At 40.7% G+C, this 17,837-nt stretch overlaps 1 protein-coding gene across 5 annotated transcripts in view; it reads left to right on the top strand.

Moving 5' to 3' along the window:
- Positions 1-17,593, top strand: part of LOC130915895 (serine/threonine-protein kinase BRSK2) — a 358,279-nt gene extending 340,686 nt beyond the window's left edge. For 4 of the 5 annotated variants that reach the window (XM_057836082.1, XM_057836081.1, XM_057836085.1 and 1 more), the window contains 3 exons: positions 3,270-3,450; positions 5,049-5,138; positions 15,593-17,593. In XM_057836082.1, the coding sequence (XP_057692065.1) occupies positions 3,270-3,450; positions 5,049-5,138; positions 15,593-15,729 (408 nt within the window). In that variant the 3' untranslated portion in view covers positions 15,730-17,593. The remainder of the gene's footprint in view (positions 1-3,269; positions 3,451-5,048; positions 5,139-15,592) is intronic. The other variant, XM_057836083.1, reaches the window with a different exon arrangement.
- Positions 17,594-17,837: the final 244 nt, after the last annotated feature.

The raw sequence follows: 17,837 nt of genomic DNA, 5'->3' as shown, positions 1-17,837 counted from the left end.
GGAAACTTTCCTTTGCCCATTTCTTCTGTCTGTTTCTACAGCCTCTAAATGCACATTTCGCCATGTTGCCGACCGTCAGTTAACTCAGCAGACTGATGCTGCATTCGAGGAAGGTGGGAAGTCAGAGTTTCCAACCTCCGATCTCGATTTCAACCTCCGATCTGGAAAAATATGATTGGAATGCCTCCACTACTGTATTTGATCGCTTACGAGAAGGCAGGTTTGCTGGAGGTCAAAATGTCTTTTGATGGCCAAAATAAAAAAACAACTTGACGCAATCGGCCTTCTTTGCTGTTTACATTCGCTTGGAACGTTTGAGGTCGCAACTGGTACCTGCCAAACGGGATAAGTCCGACTTCCCTCCTGTCTCGAATGCAGCGTGAGCACGAGTGGCCAATGCACTCCTCTCTACTGTGGTTGTAAAAAAAAAAAATCTAAAAAAAATAGTCCTGCCGAATGAAATGAATTACGGTAGTTTGGTGTGACATTGTTTTGGCCGCATGGGTGTTTTGAAACACTGATCTGAGTTTGGAATTTATTTGACTATGTTGGATCTGTTCATGGATAGGAGTGGGAACCTCTTGGTACCTCACGATACAATACGATTTACGATACAAAGCTCATGATAACGATGATCTGAGGATATGGCGATACAAGATTATCGATACATTTGTACAATATCCTAGAATGATTTTCTGACAAACAACTAATAAACAGAAAAACAAGCTTCTGCTGTGAATTGTAATGAGTTGATCACTAGTAGATGTCAGTGGCTGCTAATGCCAGGCAATGAGGTAATTTTGGGCCATATAAGGACATTTACCTGTTGCTGTTCAGTTACTTCCTGTTGATATTGGGGTATTTTATGGGTCACTTCCTGTTGATTTTGAGTTACAGAACAGGAAGTGACCTGGGAATCATCCAAATGAATAGGCAGTGACTCAAACTCAACAGGAAATTAATTAACCCTAACCTATAAATGCCCTAAAATGAACAGCAAGTGACCTGTAAATGCCCGGAAAACCCCCGGTCTAAATGGATTGGGCGTCGTGCACCGTCAACGCAGCCTTAGAGTTAACTGAGACACTATTATGGTAGAAGATTTTGGTAGCAACTTGTTGGTTCCTTTTTATTTTTTTTTAGACATTGACACCTTTTTAAAACGATATCTCGATTCTTGGCAGGATCATATCAATAACCTTTTGGGATACAAAGTATCACAATATATCACCATCCATTTCGATATTTTGTCACACCCCTATTCATAGATCTGTATCGTTTTTTACTGGCATGCTAGGAAGGTTCCAGTGACTCGTGCTAGCTTAGCAACTCCGGAGCCCTGTAACTAACAATTTACTTAGAAACTGAACGGAATTTGTTGAAATCAACTCCACCAACTAATTAAACCCCCGCTAACTCGAAGATTGAGCCTAATGTCAAAAATTCTGAACTACTTCTTAAAATCTTTGAACCTTTTTACAGGACAAGTGACTATTTTTGGTCATTAAAAAAAAAAAAATCACGATTGTTACTATTATAAACTTTCATTTTTTTTAAATGTAATTATAAATTAATGTGTAAATTAATACGATGTTAATGAACCCTAAATCAATTGAATTGAAATGAATAAAACCATAAATACACTCTGAAAAGGGCCCTAAGTAACACTGTAAAATATTTTTTATTTTCCATTGCATGCCATTGATGATAATTAATGTCGCATTTATTTAATCTGGGAGGACTGGCCATGAATGCTAATTTTTCAGTGCCATTGACGGCACTAGATGTCTAATCCATTTTGAATTGGAGTTAGTTCATTCGTCCCTCCTAGTCTATCTGTCATAATTTTTGCAAAACACGCTTAATTAGTTCATTTGTGTAGCCCAAATTGCTTTGCGACCTAGTAACCAGTACAAGTAGCAGTAACCACTTCAGGTTCTCAATGAAGAATCTGTGATTGCGTGGCTTAGAAATGGCTCAAATAAAGACAGACACACTGTTGCTGTGTCTTAGCGTTGAACTGCAGTGATCCACTCCACAGCCTCTCCTTTGCCGCAATTTTTCCTCAGACTCCTCTCTGATAACTGTGTCAGCATCCCGTGGCAGACTGCCACTTGTCTAAAGGTAAATAAAGCAGATAATGATTCCCCTCTGTTTTTTCTTTCTTTTTAGTTGTTCCAACTGTTGCGTTTAATGCATTGTGGCCAAACAGAGCGAGAGCTATGCAATGAAAAAAAGAACTTTAGTTGTATTTGTTATGCCCCTCCTCCCTAAATCTTCTCTCATCACCCTCCTGTGCCCTACTGAGTGTGGCAGTTGTAACTCTATTTGCTGTCTTTCTAATAGCAGACATGGTATGCGTCTCATGAGTATGTGTCGGGCCCAAGGTCTGCTAACATGTTTCAGATTTATGTTGCAATCCAGCCAACTGCTTGTGTTCAAAGCTTCTATTTTTCCCCTGACTGTAGACTGAATGGAGGTTAATACAAAAACTGAAGGCATTCATGAGCTACATATTCTGTAGATTTTTATACCCTCAATTTTTTTATATTGACTAGCCTATGTGTTTGCGATGCTCTGGTGTGTGTAAAAAGAATGAATCCGCAACTATTTGTACAAAGAGAGGCGACGTTTGACCTTTCCCACATTATGCGTTTAAACTAAACTTGGGAGCAGACCCTCTCCTAGTGTCTCACAACAATGCAGTGCAAATATTTGAGCATTCAGCATGTATAATTTAAAGGTACCTGCGCTCACCTCAGTTAGATTTTATAAAGCCTGGAAGTAAATTTAACCAAGTTGGGCCTGACTCATCGATCAAGGTCAAATATGCACCCCCCCCAATTCATCAATGTAGCTATTATCCCTCACGGGCTGTGCTAACTGGTATTACCGACGGGAGATTGGCACCTGTCTCGGTGGAATTATACCTTGGAGCACATTCACATTACTGGAATGTCAACCCATCCACTACACTACACTGAAATGTGACCATTTTACGACTGACTTGTTCATTGGCCATACAAATGCATTTTAGGAGGTAGAGTGCAATGTTGTTGGATGACTGAAGACTACATTAGCTTAAATCCCCTCACACTCATGGCTGCTCCCTGAGGTATTAATCTCCTTGGAGTTTGGATTTGGCTCATAATTTATGGGGGATCTTTCATCGAGGGTTATCATTCTCAGCATGTGGGTGAAAAATTAAACGTCAACGTGGCCTACATTTAATTCCATCACTCATGTACTTTTTCTCGGTTTAAATTCAGATTCCGAGCCTGAGCCACAGCGTCATTTCGCAGACCAGTTTCCGAGCAGAATACAAGTCCAATGCCGGCCCTACAGTCTTCCAGAAGCCGGTCAAATTCCAGGTGGACATCACCTACACGGAGAGCACAGCTGCCACCAAGGAAAATGGCATCTACTCAGTCACCTTCACACTGCTCTCAGGTTTGGTTGCTGCAGCATATCAGCTAATCAGTGTACCGTCTCCGAGTGTATAATACTATCATTTTACTGGCGTGGATACCATTTACTCTTTTGGAGTTGAGCACACATTTGACAATAAAAATACTTATTTCTTCATGAAACAAGCATCCACAACCCCAGACTATTAACAACAAAATCAATCAATAAGAAAAATTAGTGTTGTTTTCGTCAATAATGATGACAACAAAAATATTTCGTCAATGAACACTTTTTTCATGACGATGACAAGACGATAATGAGCTAAAAACGTATTTAGGGAGACTAAAACGTAGCGAGACGAATGCCAGTTTTCGTCTGACAAGATGAGAACAAGACGAAAATGCGCAATAGTTTCTGTCATATGTTCACATTTGTGGCAATTTACGTAAGTGTAGTTAGTCTGCATCGTAGCAGTGTCTGGTTGTGTCATGGTCGTGACGTGTTGCGCACCCCCCTTCCTGACTCACCAGTGTGTCGTCTCCAGTCTCCATGCAGAATTGCACACACGGTAAGATTTGTTTTCCTGGCCAGAGAGAATATGCAATGTTGCTTTAGCCTTTAAAGGTCTGTGATGAGTGATCACACGAAATGCAACTCATAGCGTTTGCAAAGCATTCGCGTTAGCAATAGGCTAATGCTAACGGCGATTTTTTGTTTTTTGCTTACACTTGTGGTGTGATAATTAATTGAAAATGATCTACTGTTTGGTGTTGTCCTTGTAGATGAACGCTGCAATATGTGTTTGTCTGTCAGTGTTCATTCGAAGAACTTGGAAACCGTTATTTATTTTTGGAGTAAAATTTTCTAAATTTTACAGATGAAAACATTTTTAGTAAACGTCGACTAAAACTACACGAAATTAGTCTTGATTTTTCGTCAGCAAAAACTAGACTAAGACAAACACATTCTTAGATGACTAAAATATGACTAATAAGTATTACCGTCCAAAAGACTAAGACAATAATTAAAAGGGCTCCCAAAAAACAACACTGGTGAAGATATTTATTCACCTAAGAAAGTATTACTGTATAGGTATCGGTGTTCCCTGGGTACTCGGGCTTCCTCCCGCATCCCAAAAACATGCATCGTAGGCTAATTGAACACTAAATTCTGAGGAAAATTGGTTCGATTGTGAGTGTGGATGGTTGCATCGCGAGTGTGAATGGTTGTCTTTCTACACATGCACTGCACAAGTTAAAAATGTTTCCACAGCAGTTTGAAGGAGAAATTGAAACTTTATAGGCATTTTGCTCACTGTGCATAACACATTTAATTGGGCATCATATTATTGTCCATGTGTTTGACAACAAACCTGCTGGCAGGGGCTCCCTAATCGTGACCTTTCATTGCAGTATCTACAGTGGTTTCGATTTGTGTCATAATATGTGAGGTAGGGTCAAAGCATTTTCTTGATGCAGCATCTTAACCAGTCCCACTCTTTTGTAATCTGGGCAAATACAGTATCTGATGTTTCTTGGGACCTCCCTAAAGAGGGCTAAAAATAGGCTCTGTCTCAAGTGTTTCTGCCTACCTAAAGGCAACTGTCTGTCCTTATTCGTGTTTATGTGTCTGTCTTGTAGGACCCAGTCGGCGCTTCAAGCGGGTAGTGGAGACCATTCAGAGCCAGTTGTTAAGCACACATGACCAGCCTGGAGTCCAGCAGCTGTCTGGTGAGTAAGACCCACTTTTTACACCCAGCCATCTTACCCCACCCGAGCTCACTTGCTATCACTCTCATAAAAAGCCTCCCTTTTTTTCTTCTCTCAAGTCAGCCTTACTCAGAGATTCGCAATGTTGCCTGGTTGCCCAGGCAGTGAAAATTACAGGGAAGGTATGGAAAGGCCAGTCGCATTCTTATGGAGGTATTGTCACTATGGCAACACCATGGTATCCAACCTGGGCAATTGCGACTCCCAAGTAGATGATTGCAGAGAGAGTAGTGCTCCACATGGGGTTTGTTGTTCTGTGTCTCATTAGTGATGTCTTTGATCATCAGTTGCTAAACGTGATTTGCGGTGTTCTGGTTTCGACACAGAAACAATCAAATAAGTGCCGTAGTCCTTCTCTGCTGAGAACTGTTCTCAGGTTGAAGCCTTAGGTTAATTTTACATTCTCGTGGCGCCTCCTGGTGGACAGTTTGAAAAAACACACTCTGCCGAACTTATTTTTTACCATTATTTCCTAACTTCTATTGAGCCAAGGCTAATATTTTATATCACAGCATTGCTGAGGATTTGGAACACAGTAATAATGTTTGGGGTCGGTCATTTTTCTTTCAGTGTGCTCATGCAGTTTCAGCTTCTCAGACAAAGCAAAAAATATACCAAGAAGATTGTTTATTGTTATGGCATTTTGTGGAACTTCTACACTGGCCGAGAAGCTTCAGGCGAACTGCAAAGTCAAAACGCTTTGCAAAAAGAAAAAAAAATCACAAATGCAAATTTTTACAACACGCATACTAATTCCAAACGCTTTGCAAAAGAAAAAACGCGAAAGCAAACTGCCACAACAGGAACCCCAATTGCCCGCAACACGAATGCAAATGGCTTGCAACTCAACTGCAAATAGCTCGCAACGCAACCGCAAAAATCCACAGCATGGATGCCAGAGGAGGACCCGGAAGTAAGCAAAATTTGTCTTCTGCTGTAACCACAAGTTTTTACGTCACATCTCCACATGTACAGTTTAAAAACATGAGTTACTGAAATTTGCACACAAATTTCATATACAGTGATCCCTCGGTACTTCACGCTTCAAACTTTGCGCCCTCAGTCCATTGCAGATTTTTTTTTTTTTTTAACCTGCCCTGCTCAGCTGTTTGACACGGAAAATGGAAGTCTAAGTGTCTGGTTGGTCTTAACAGTTTTAATGTTTCACATTGAGAGTATGTATACTTCCATTGTGACCATTCAACATACCTTGTTTATTATGACAAAGCAGTGAACAGGAAGAGGACATAGGGAAACAGAAGAAAGGTAAAGAAACAAAAGAAAGAAAAGAAACACAAACACCAACAAGAAATACATTGAACGCCTACACTAACTATGAATATGTTGGTGCTATCGTCAGCTAGATGTATTCCGGTTGACACCATGTCCCCCACATGGTGACAACTCCTCCACCCCCCTCTCCTTCTTTCCCTGTTGACCAGGGAAAGAAGTAGAGGGGGGTGGGGGAGTCTATAGGACAAAGTGATTGGGCCGTGTAATCTAGCCGTGTAATCTAGAAACCAGTAATCATGTGAATCCCTTGGGAGTGTAAACCCATTGGCAACCGACCCCACGCCACCCCGTCGCCAATCCCGGCACCGGGACTCCTCGCCAGAGAGCGCCCAATCACATTCAGCTGCACGCGAGCCCCACCAAACGAGCGACAGCCACGCAGACGGGCAGAGACGCAGATTTTATTTATTTTCAATTAAAAAAGAAATAAATAAATGCAATATTTTAGAGAGCTGTTCCGATTCGATCACGTAGTCTCTCACTCTCGCTCCTGCCACTTTTCTTGGTCAGGCAGTGCATTGGAGTTGCTTATTAAAGATAACGATGATTGACAGACAGTTAAGGTTTGATCTTGCCAGAGATGCTTGAAAGCCGAAACTTCAAAGCGTTGCGTTAGTCAACATCGTTTAACTTGTTAAACAGTTGCTGTGGCAACTCATTTTGTGTAAGTGAGCAGCTTGAGCGAACTTGAGTGGGCTCACTCAATGAAGCATTTAAGAAAGGCAAGAATTATTTTAATGGATTGGGCGTCTACGTTTTTCTTCTTTATAAGTAATTTGGGGGGACAGTAACATGTTTAAAAATTATCATAATTATTACATTTGAAGTGCTTAAAAACCTATATATAATATTATATTATATTATATATATATATATATATATATATATATATATATATATATATACATACATTTTTTTATTCTTGTTTTATATATATCTCTTTCCAATGATAAATCTGAATAAATACATTGAATACACATACAAAAAATATATTATTTTGGGAGGGGAGCCACTACTTCACGGTTTTTCACTTATCGTGTCGGATTCTGGTCCCCATTAACTGTGAAAAACGAAGGATCACTGTATATTGCTTTGTGACTAGCTCTACGGTGGCAGCAGCAGAGTGAGAGTTGGAGTCTTCATGTCTACTTCCATGGAATTTGGTGTACTTCCAGGTCATCCTTATGTATTTGTGCCGTGGCTTTTTGCAGTTGTGTTGCGAGCCATTTGCATTCAAGTTGCGAGCCGTTTGCGTTTGTGTTGTGGGCGATTGGGGTCCACGTTGTGGCAATTGGGGCTCGTGTTGTGGCTGTTTGCATTTGTGCTGTAGCTATTTGCATTTGTGCTGTAGCTATTTGCAATCATGCTTTGGCCAATTTGCATTTGCAAAAGTGTGTAAGGACCCGCGAATAATTATCCCCTAGGACACCTACTAACTGGAAGTTCATGTCGGTGGGCCCGTTTTTACTTATCACACCCGAGCCCTGTTCACATTTGTTTCATCACTGGAACAACATAAAAGTAAAGACTGATTTTTTGCTTCTGCGTTGCGGTGACGGGGGACATACACTGTTAATGCAGACCCGATTTACGATTCTACGCCGTCGCCTGACGTGCGCCTCCAAAAAATCCTGACTACGCGTCACATTAGAACGCCGTTACCTGAACGTCAAAGGACTGTGATTGGTCCATTCAGAACGTTGTGTCCGGTTAAGCACAACACCGCAGTTTTCAAACATTCCCTATAACATTTGTTTAACATTTGTTGTTCAATATTGATTAGCTGCAGCTGCAAATATACACGTTCCGTCTCTTTTGCCATTGCTGTCTATGACTGGAGGAAAACTTGCGGAATTCGACAAGAGTCCCCCAAAACCGTACAGAGACAAGGCATCACCCCTCTAGTGGCTTGGTGGTGAATTAAAGAGCAACGCGTTCCCTTGACGCAGAACTTCGAATGCTCAATGACGACGTAGGGTCTACGTTGTCGCTCCGCCGTCAACGGAACGCAGAAACATAAATCAGGCCTAAGGAGACATAATGAAAGTAGCAGAATATAATTATACTCTGTCTACTGTCATTTATCAAAACGTTCATGTACATAAACATCACACAAGCAATGGCCACGGATCAGAAAAAACTATGAAAATAAGAGGGTGATTTTTTTTAATCAGGCAGGTTTCAATCTTTATTGTAGAAAGAAAAGTATTTATATCTGCTTATATATTAGGATATACAGTGGTACCTTTACATAAGAATTTTATTCATTCCAGGACCTGGTTTTTAAGTCGAAATGATCGTATATCGAGTGGGATTTACCAATAAGAATACATTACAATTTGATTAATCCATTCCACAGCCCAAAAACCTACACTAAATCGTTAATGAATACGGCTGAAACAATTACAAATAGCAATTACACTTAGCAAAAAATATAAATTATAAATCCAAATCGGAATAATAATAATATAATGAATGATAATGAAACAAATCGGGTTCTTACATGGCGGTCGTGTTTTGCGTGCTGTTCCTGAACGCACCGTGTGACTGATGACTGAGTGAGAGGGATGCGGAAGAGTTTTTACTTTCTCTTTTCATTTTGTGGTTGGCATCGGCTACCCTGAACAGTAACAGTGTTGCCTTGTTCGGAAATAAATGGTTAAAAAACTGACAAAGCTGGTGATTTCTTTGCCGATGTTACAATAATAATAATTGTCACCTTAACTTTATAAAGACATGCGAACCAAAGGCGTAGGTTTGGTCTCAACATTGGTAGGGCTGATATAACAGCATAACCGGCATGTACACTTTTTGCTGGGGACTGGACATTAATCAGACCAAACAGATTGGGTGAATGGGCATTTCTCACGAATGTGTACCTAATTAATTGATAGGCTAAATGATAAATGTAAAATGAATTTGTATTGGCTTATACTAAGTTTTATATGTATTAGTTCAGGTGATAAACTGTTCGATTCAAACCTTTGTTTTCAAAAACTACTAAAGAAACATTTTTGAAAACTGTCTGTGTTTTTTTTGGCACGGTGGCTGAGTGGTTAGCACATCTGCCTCACAGTTCTGAGATCAAGGGTTCAATCCCGGGCTTCGGCCTTCCTGTGTGGAGTTTGCATGTTCTCCCCGTGCCTGCGTGGGTTTCCTCCGGGAACTCCGGTTTCCTCCCACATCCCAAAAACATGCATGGTAGGCTGATTGAACACTCTAAATTGTCCGTAGGTATGAGTGTGTGCGTGAATGGTTGTATGTCTCCTTGTGCCCTGCGATTGGCTGGCAACCAGTTCAGGGTGTCCCCTGCCTACTGCCCGTAGTTGGCTGGGATAGGCTCCGGCACCTCCGCGACCCTCGTGAGGAAAAAGCGGCATGGAAAATGAATGAATGAATGTCTGCATTTTTTTAGCAAATTTAAATTGGAATACTTGAACATAAATTATATTACCATCCACAATAAATTCAAACTTGTTAATTATCTCCAAACTATCCAGGGATGCAAAAAATAAACATTTGTGTCAAGACCACTCAACATTGTCTCTCTAAATAAAGAAATGAAATATAACTGAAAAAACTTCTTCATCAGAGAATAACAAAAACAAATAAAAATGGACTCTTCCTTCAGGCAAAACACTGCTGCTTTTGTCCACAGGCACAGCCAAACTCAACAAAAAATCAAAGTTCCTTTGAGCTGCTTTGAGACCACACAAATGAAATAAAAATTAAAACCTCGGTACAGTACATTTGTCACACTTTAATTAACCTTAACGGTAGAAAACACATACAGGAGAGCACTTTTCTCTAAGCAGCTTCCTACTCGAGTTTTGCAGGTTAGCAAATTCACACAGTTTAATATTATGCTAACTCTGATGCAGGTCTGACATTCAGTAGCAAAATTAGAGGTGTGTTCACCGCCTCCACAACATTGTTGTCTTTCTACATTACTTACAGCGGCTGCTGCTGGCCGAAAAAAAAACTTCTAATATCCCTCCTCTTCGAAGGGAGCGGAGAAGGCAGCATGTTGTCGACATGTTGTATTTCTGTCGGGGATGTGAGTGCATGTGTGTGTGAACAGGCGGGTATCAAGTCATCAGCCAATCAAACGTGCGTTTGAGGGTTTGAGAGGGAAAAAATAGACTAGCACATTCAACTATATAACTGAAGTCATTATATAATGCAAATAAGGTTGATTAAAAGTTGGTAGGGACAAATTGAGCATCCTGAAAAGTTGGTACTGTTACGTTACTAACGTCCCTATGCAAACCTACGCCCTTGTGGCGAGCGGGGGTCAGTGGACGACCGTCGAGATCATAGATGTATTCCGGCCGCATTGTTGAGCCAGTTCACTGACGCGCACACCACACTCCTATTTTCTATGATTTCCATCTTAATTTTAATGGTAAGTGTCACCTACTCCTACTACTACTTTTTACCACCTGCACTAACCTTTTTGGGACGCACCTTGATATCTCCTACAAGAAAATCCACCGTGCGCCCGTCTTGTGGGAAAACAATGAAATTGCGATCATATTTTGAACATGTCGTCATATGTCGAGACAAATGACGAGTCAAATTTTACGTCGAACGTTAAAAGGATTGTATGTCGAGGTACCACTGTACTGTAGTCTAGAATGTATAATATGGGGAATAAGGGCAGTAAGTGTTAACCACTTTAGCTTTCCTCTACCCTCTATTTCACCGCGCTGCTATTATTATGCGCTAATCTCTTTACATATGTCCCATGGCATGTGTTGTCTAATAGCAATATTGGACCCATTTCTGGCTAATATCTTTCCATATGTGCAATACATACTGTAATCTCTAAGCGCAGGCCTGCAAATAGGGAATTTAATTGCAGTCAGTGGGAGCTGTATGGACCACCCGTGATATTTTAAAGCTTCGCTAATTAATAGTCGACGGTCTTGTTACAAATGAGAATCACTTCCAATAGATCAGAAGCAATTAGTAGCAGTGGCAGCACGTTATGAGCGTGATGGTTTGGATATAGCAAAAAAATAAAGGGCAGGACAGCACCTTTGACGTGTTAATCCAAGATTAATATAAAAGACTTAACACTGTGATGTTAATTAGGTTAATGTGCACAGAGCACTAACTATGACCCATGGTAAACTTTTCCCTTTAGACTAACATCTCAAGCCTTTCCACAAGCCCCGCAGGCCTTTACAATTTTTTAGATGAGCATTATAGGTTTTGTTTGTGCGGATGTGCGTCTTTGAAGTTTTTGTGGGATTTTTCTGCTGACTGAAGAGTTTTTTGGGGGGAGTGGGTGGCCATTTTTGGGTGCATAGCAGTTTTATTTTGGGATGAGTAGGTTTTGGTTTTGGTGAATGTGAGAGGTTTTTGGCAGCTTTGTTTTTCGTGCAAGTATTAGGGTTTTTTGTGTTAATGTTTTTAGGGTGTTTTTAATTGTCTGATTTGTGTTAGTAAAATTTGGGGGGGATTAAGGGTCTGTTTACATGGTGACGCTCCGGGAATACAACGCATTTCACGTTTGCATTTATATGGTTCTGTCTTTGTTCCATTGTGTCTCCAATCCAACGATGTTGCAATTCCGTTTGAAAATGATATAGTATCGATGCCAGGCCCTAGGAGCAGTGTTGTCACAGATTACTTGAAATAGTAATTTAATTACTGATTACTGATTACGCCTCAAAAAAGTAATCTAGTTACTTTACTGATTACTTCATTATCAAAGTAACCAAGTTACTTTAAAAGTAATCTATCAGTTACTTTTTACCCATTTTTCTCCCTTTGCCGCGTCAACATAAGAATGACAACAGAAAAATGTCATCACATGTAATTGACTTTCCAATGATTGAATTTAAAGGGGAATATCAGAATTTCGCCCTAGCTTAGCCACTCCGGAGCCCTGAAACTAACAATATCTGACAAACTGCTTGGAATTTGTTGAAATCAACTTCACCGACCAATTAATTCCCGCTAACTCTAAGATTAAGCCTAATGTCAAAACTTCTGAATTTCGGGTTATGGTTAACAGCATATCAGTGCCAGTGTAAAACAATGCAAACTGACGGCACAATAATCAACAACACACAAGTGGATTGTACAGTGCAATAAACACAAAGGTGGTGGCGGGCGCGGATGCGCGTGCAGCCGTGCACATTAACAACCCGGTGTTGTGCCGAAAAATGCATTAGCATAGCATTTTCTATTCAAAATGCTCTTCGTACATGACTACAATATTGTTCATTCTACATACGTTATGAGGCAATAAGAAATAGTAACGCAGCGACACTAAGGAAACTAACTTTAATCAGATTACTGGTGTAGAAAAATGAACGCGTTAGATTACTCGTTACTGAAAAAAGTAATCAGATTACAGTAACGCGTTACTGACAACACTGCTTCGGAGGCAGTGCAGTTTTACAAGGCGACAGCCAATGGTCCACTTCCTAGACAACAACCGCATTTGCCCAGAAGATAACATACCCACTTATTCGAAGCAATGGTATGCACACATTTTTTATTTAACTTGAAAAGGCACAAAAACGCGAACATAAAATATATTTAGATTAAAAGTATTGTAAAAATAGTAAATTAGAGCTGACATTTTACCATGTTTGCTGTTTTTAATGTTTAGTAGCAGTGACGGCGCTTGCCCAAAGTGATGCGTGCGAGTGCAGACGTCATCGGAGCGAAAGCGTTTGATTCATATGGTTGCCGTGCAATCCCCGCATCGCATGGTTCCGCTTTGGAGGCCGGAATCAAAAGTTTGTGTCTTTGCCTTCGGTTTTCACCGTCTCCGTGTAAAGACGAGGCCATTCCGAAACACAACCATTGCGTCTTGGTGTCGCAGCGTCACCATATAACCGGCCCCTGAGTATTGGAAATATTAGTGTGGGTTGAGTTAACGTGAGTTTTGTCACTGTGAGTGGGTAGTATTTTTTAAGTGTGGTAAGTATTCTGGTGCGAATGTGAGATGGTTTGAGTTTTTATGATTTTCTGCTGAGTGTGAGATACTTTAGGTTAAAGTAGACATGTGCCGATTACCGGTTTCAAGGTATACCGTGGTATGAAAACGTCAAAGTTTCAAAACAATTTTCCGTCATACCTTCCCTAAGATATTAGCCATTTTTTTATTTTTTTTTAAAAATGCATGAAGAAATCCCTCACTTGCAGCTGCAAGGCTGAACGCACCTCCAACGGTTGTTGCTCAGTGTCAGTGACTTAGCTGTGTTACACGATGGCTGGAGGAAGTGAAACTCCTGAACTTTTTCCCCCATTAAAGAGAATGAAATCGCTGGAATGGGACTACTTCGGCTACAGAAAAGTTACAGTCGGCCACGGCTTAGGGGAGGGCAAACCAACAGCTAAAAATGTTGGCGGAGGGTGACTGCCGAGGAGGCAATACCTCCAATGTGATTTTGCATTTATACAAAATTAAAGGTTGGTAAACAGTGTCATGGACGTTTCCCACCAGGTACGAGAGTTAACACGAAGTTAACGTGTTTAGTGTGTCCAGCGGTGGTAACATGTGGTGTTTTTTCTCTCTGGCAACTGTCTGTGTTGAGAATAAGAGTGTGTGTGTATAATGTAAACATGATGGAGTCAAACACACGTGCTTTTTATGAAAATAATTACTTCTTTTTTTTCTGACGGTAATAATTTTGAGTTGTGTCTGTGGGTTCATGCTCACCTCAAGTACTGCATTTATTTTAATTTTATTTAGAATATATATCTTTAACTTAACATTATACTTATTTTCCAATTTGCTATTATGTTTGGGAAAATAAAAATGCTGTTCAATGGAAGAAAGATGTTTTTTTTGTTTGTTTTTTTTTTTAAACCCAGATATCTCAAAGTAACACATTTTAGAGCTGTAATTATAATACCGTGATATTTTGGCTTAAGGTTATGATACCGTCAGAATATCATACCGGCACATGGCGAGGTTAAAGTGAGAGATAAATATTCTTTGTGCCTTATAACAGTGGTTTTCAATCTTTTCTGAGTCACGGCCCATTTTTACATTGGAAAAAATCCCGCAGCACACCACAAACCAAAAATGTTCCAGAATTACTTTTTGTACAGTAACTTTAATTATAAAATAATTTCTCAATATTTATACTTAGTATGAAACTTGAGCCTGTTTAGATGAACACAATGCCAATATCCTGGCAGGAATCTTCTTCAACAGCTCTCAGTCACTCTGGGTTTTTTTTGTTTTTTTTAATAGCAGGTAGGCTTGAAAAGCTCAGAATTATCAGACGAGGGACTTTAGCAATGTCTTTAAACGCAGCAGGGCCAAACATTTCACTGACAATGGCTTTGCAGGCAGATAGTATTAATGTCTCTGTCACAGTGTGGGACTTTTTGGATTTAGCAACAAGTTCAGCAACAAGGTAACTAGATTTGAGGGCTTTCAAATTTACCTTTGTAGTTTTTGTCCAAAAAATTGCCTGTTTCTCTGTGTTTTCACGAAGGCAAAAAAAAAAAATAGTCCTACAACTTGTTTTGAAGCGATGACTGTTTCGCTTGGAGATGACGTTTAAACTTGCGTGGCGCCATGGCCCTGTTGGATAGCTGCTCTTGTCGCGTTCAAAAACTGATCGGATTCCTAGCCATCAGCCACCTTGCTGTCCTCAACAATGTGTTGGAATAAAACACATTAGGATAAAACACAGATGGGAGGATTGGCAGTCATCACACATGGATAAGGTGGCTGATGGCTAGAAATCTGAGCAGTACACAATACCTCGCTCATCTGCACATGACCGCAACCTTCTACCTAATCCTTCCTTCCTACTGCAACTCCGCCCAACGATGTAAAAACAAAAACGATATTGAAGAATTTTTCGCGGCACACCTGACGATCTCTCACGGCACACTAATGTGCCACGGCACACTGGTTGAAAGACACTGCCTTATAGCACACCTCATTGATGCGAATCTGCGAAGCACTACACCACCGTGCTACCTTTAATCAAATCAATCAGACGCACCCACTTCTTGAGAATATTAGTGACACCTTAGCGCCCATACTCTCTCTTTCCATTTCCTTTTCTTGCCTCACCCCCGTGTCCCTTGGCAGCCTCCCTCAAGTGACTTTGCCATAATCCGACGCCTCTTTTCAGACGAGAAGAACGGCCAGGTCCCATCCAAGCGCTGCCCCTCGCCTGCGCACGTCCGCAGGCACGAGCAGGAAAACCATGCGTCCAAATGTGCGCTGGTCCAGTTGACACTACAAGAGGAGTCACTAGATCCCAACTAGATAGAGAACGCGACATTTTGCCATCCTTTTGCCTCCTTTCTTTGTGCTGCTCACGTGTGTGCTAACCTCACTTGTCTCTCATCCCAGGACTTATCCAGAAAACCTATTAAGTTCACTCCCTCCCCCTTTACCGTCCCATCCTGAGAGCCAGCCAAGAGACGGATGTGCACGTGGAGGAATGCTTTTGACTTGTTTGGGTTACCATGGAAACACATCCTTCATGCAGACTTTTACCTTCGTCTTTCCCTTTCCCGTGTGCCCTGACAGTAGTAGTTAAAAATACCATTGGTGTTCCCGAGCCCTAATGTGCACCCCCGCATCCCAAACCCACCATGCACCCTTGCTCAGAAAACAAGCATTTTGCTAAGAGACTCATCATGCATACCAGCACTTGTCCAGTATGCACTCTAAACTCTGGGATGTATTTCCAAGAAGATAAGCAGGAGACGGAGACGACGCTTACTGGATTGTAGGGGTTTTTTTGTTTGTTTTTTGTGCTTTTATTTGACAGTGTGTAAAATTCTGACTTGATCTGGAATACCATTACTGCTGCAAATGAACTGGAACTGTGATTTCAGCAAGACGAGGTGGTAGGAGGGCAGTTTGGGGGTGGGGCACAACAAAGTGGACATGTGGGTGGGTAGCTGAAAATGAATGATTTATTGTGTTGTACAGACTGCTGTGATTTCTGATGTACAAAGTCAGAGTTGTCTCGTTGTGACAAGATGTTTAGCTAGCCAAGAGGACAACAAACATTTGTATTTTTGGTCTCATTGTCATTTTTGTCTTTCATGTTCTCTGCAGCACTTTGTCTTCAGTTCTCCATTCAGACCTCTCTCTCACATACTTACCAGCAGTAGGAATATGAATTACAAACAAACATTCTAATGTGATAAATGTGCTTATTTTTGTATTTTGGCCCTTATTTATTCATCTCACAGTGTCATTTCCTAATTTATTATAACTTGACTATTTATATGAACAAAGCTGTTAGGTCAGTTGAATGTTATTTATTATTACCCTCTTGTGTGTTTCTAAATGGGGCATCATTTGAAGAAAAACAAGATCTAATTTTAGCTGAATGATGAATCTTTTCCTCAATGACTAGGAGAAGGTGAAAAAAAAGAAAAGATATACATATATACCAGTGATTTAAGAATGTAGACGTAGCCTCTTTTTGGAGAGAGGGAATGCTCTTTTATTGCTATTTGTCAGTTTCTATATTATTGTTTGTGTAGGCTGGGCCTGAGGACGACAACAGTGATCCACAGATCTTCTCTCTGTAAATAGACAGTTCAAAAATGGGATTGATTGTCTTCTTTGCCATGATGGGGATTCCTGCTCTATATGTTTAGCTTGTATTGCTGTGTGCATGTCAATCAAACATGAGCTTTTCTTTGCATGGCTTTGGTGTAAATGTTCAACGCTGATCAGTCGCCACTAAACTACCTTTTATGTTGGCAGACCGCCTCTTGCTTTTTACCCAGGCTTTTATTTTTGGCCTTTCTTTTTTTTTTTTTTCTTCAAATCTCCCCTCCCACCTGCTGATTTACTCCTCTTTATCTTGCGCACAATGTTTTTGAGCAATGCCTCCTTCACTTTGCCACTCCACGAGAACTCTGAGGTCTGAGCTGTTTCATGTGTGAGTGTAGAAGGCACTGGGGGAGGATATCACTACTTACAAATACAAAGCAATACTCTCATGTCACCCCTCCTTTGTTTTCTACAAATAGAAAGCAAGCAGCTCAGAGGACAGTCAGTGATTGAGAGAGCCAGGGCAGGAACTAAACAGACTGCTGTAATCCCCATCTAACATGACTACTGTGAGCATCATCAGTGCTGAAAAAATAAAATCATTCTGTTACGGTGTCTTTTTTTTTTTCTTCATGCCGAAAGCGTGTGTTATTATTGTTGCTGTATTCTTTCTTCCTTCCGCCCATTTCCAAACCTTGGTAGAATGCCCGCGGACTTTAAAGAAGAGTCCCTAACATGAGGGTATACTTTTACTGCCAGCCAAGGGCGTGACTCATGTTCTGTGTCGGAGGGTTGCGACACTGCGGTATCACCACATCCATACGGGATTCTGATTTGGAGGAGTTTCATCATAA

Source organism: Corythoichthys intestinalis, chromosome 5, assembly GCF_030265065.1.
Source record: "Corythoichthys intestinalis isolate RoL2023-P3 chromosome 5, ASM3026506v1, whole genome shotgun sequence".
NCBI classification, from domain to species: Eukaryota; Metazoa; Chordata; class Actinopteri; order Syngnathiformes; family Syngnathidae; genus Corythoichthys; species Corythoichthys intestinalis.
This window is presented reverse-complemented; position numbering and strand designations above follow the sequence as displayed.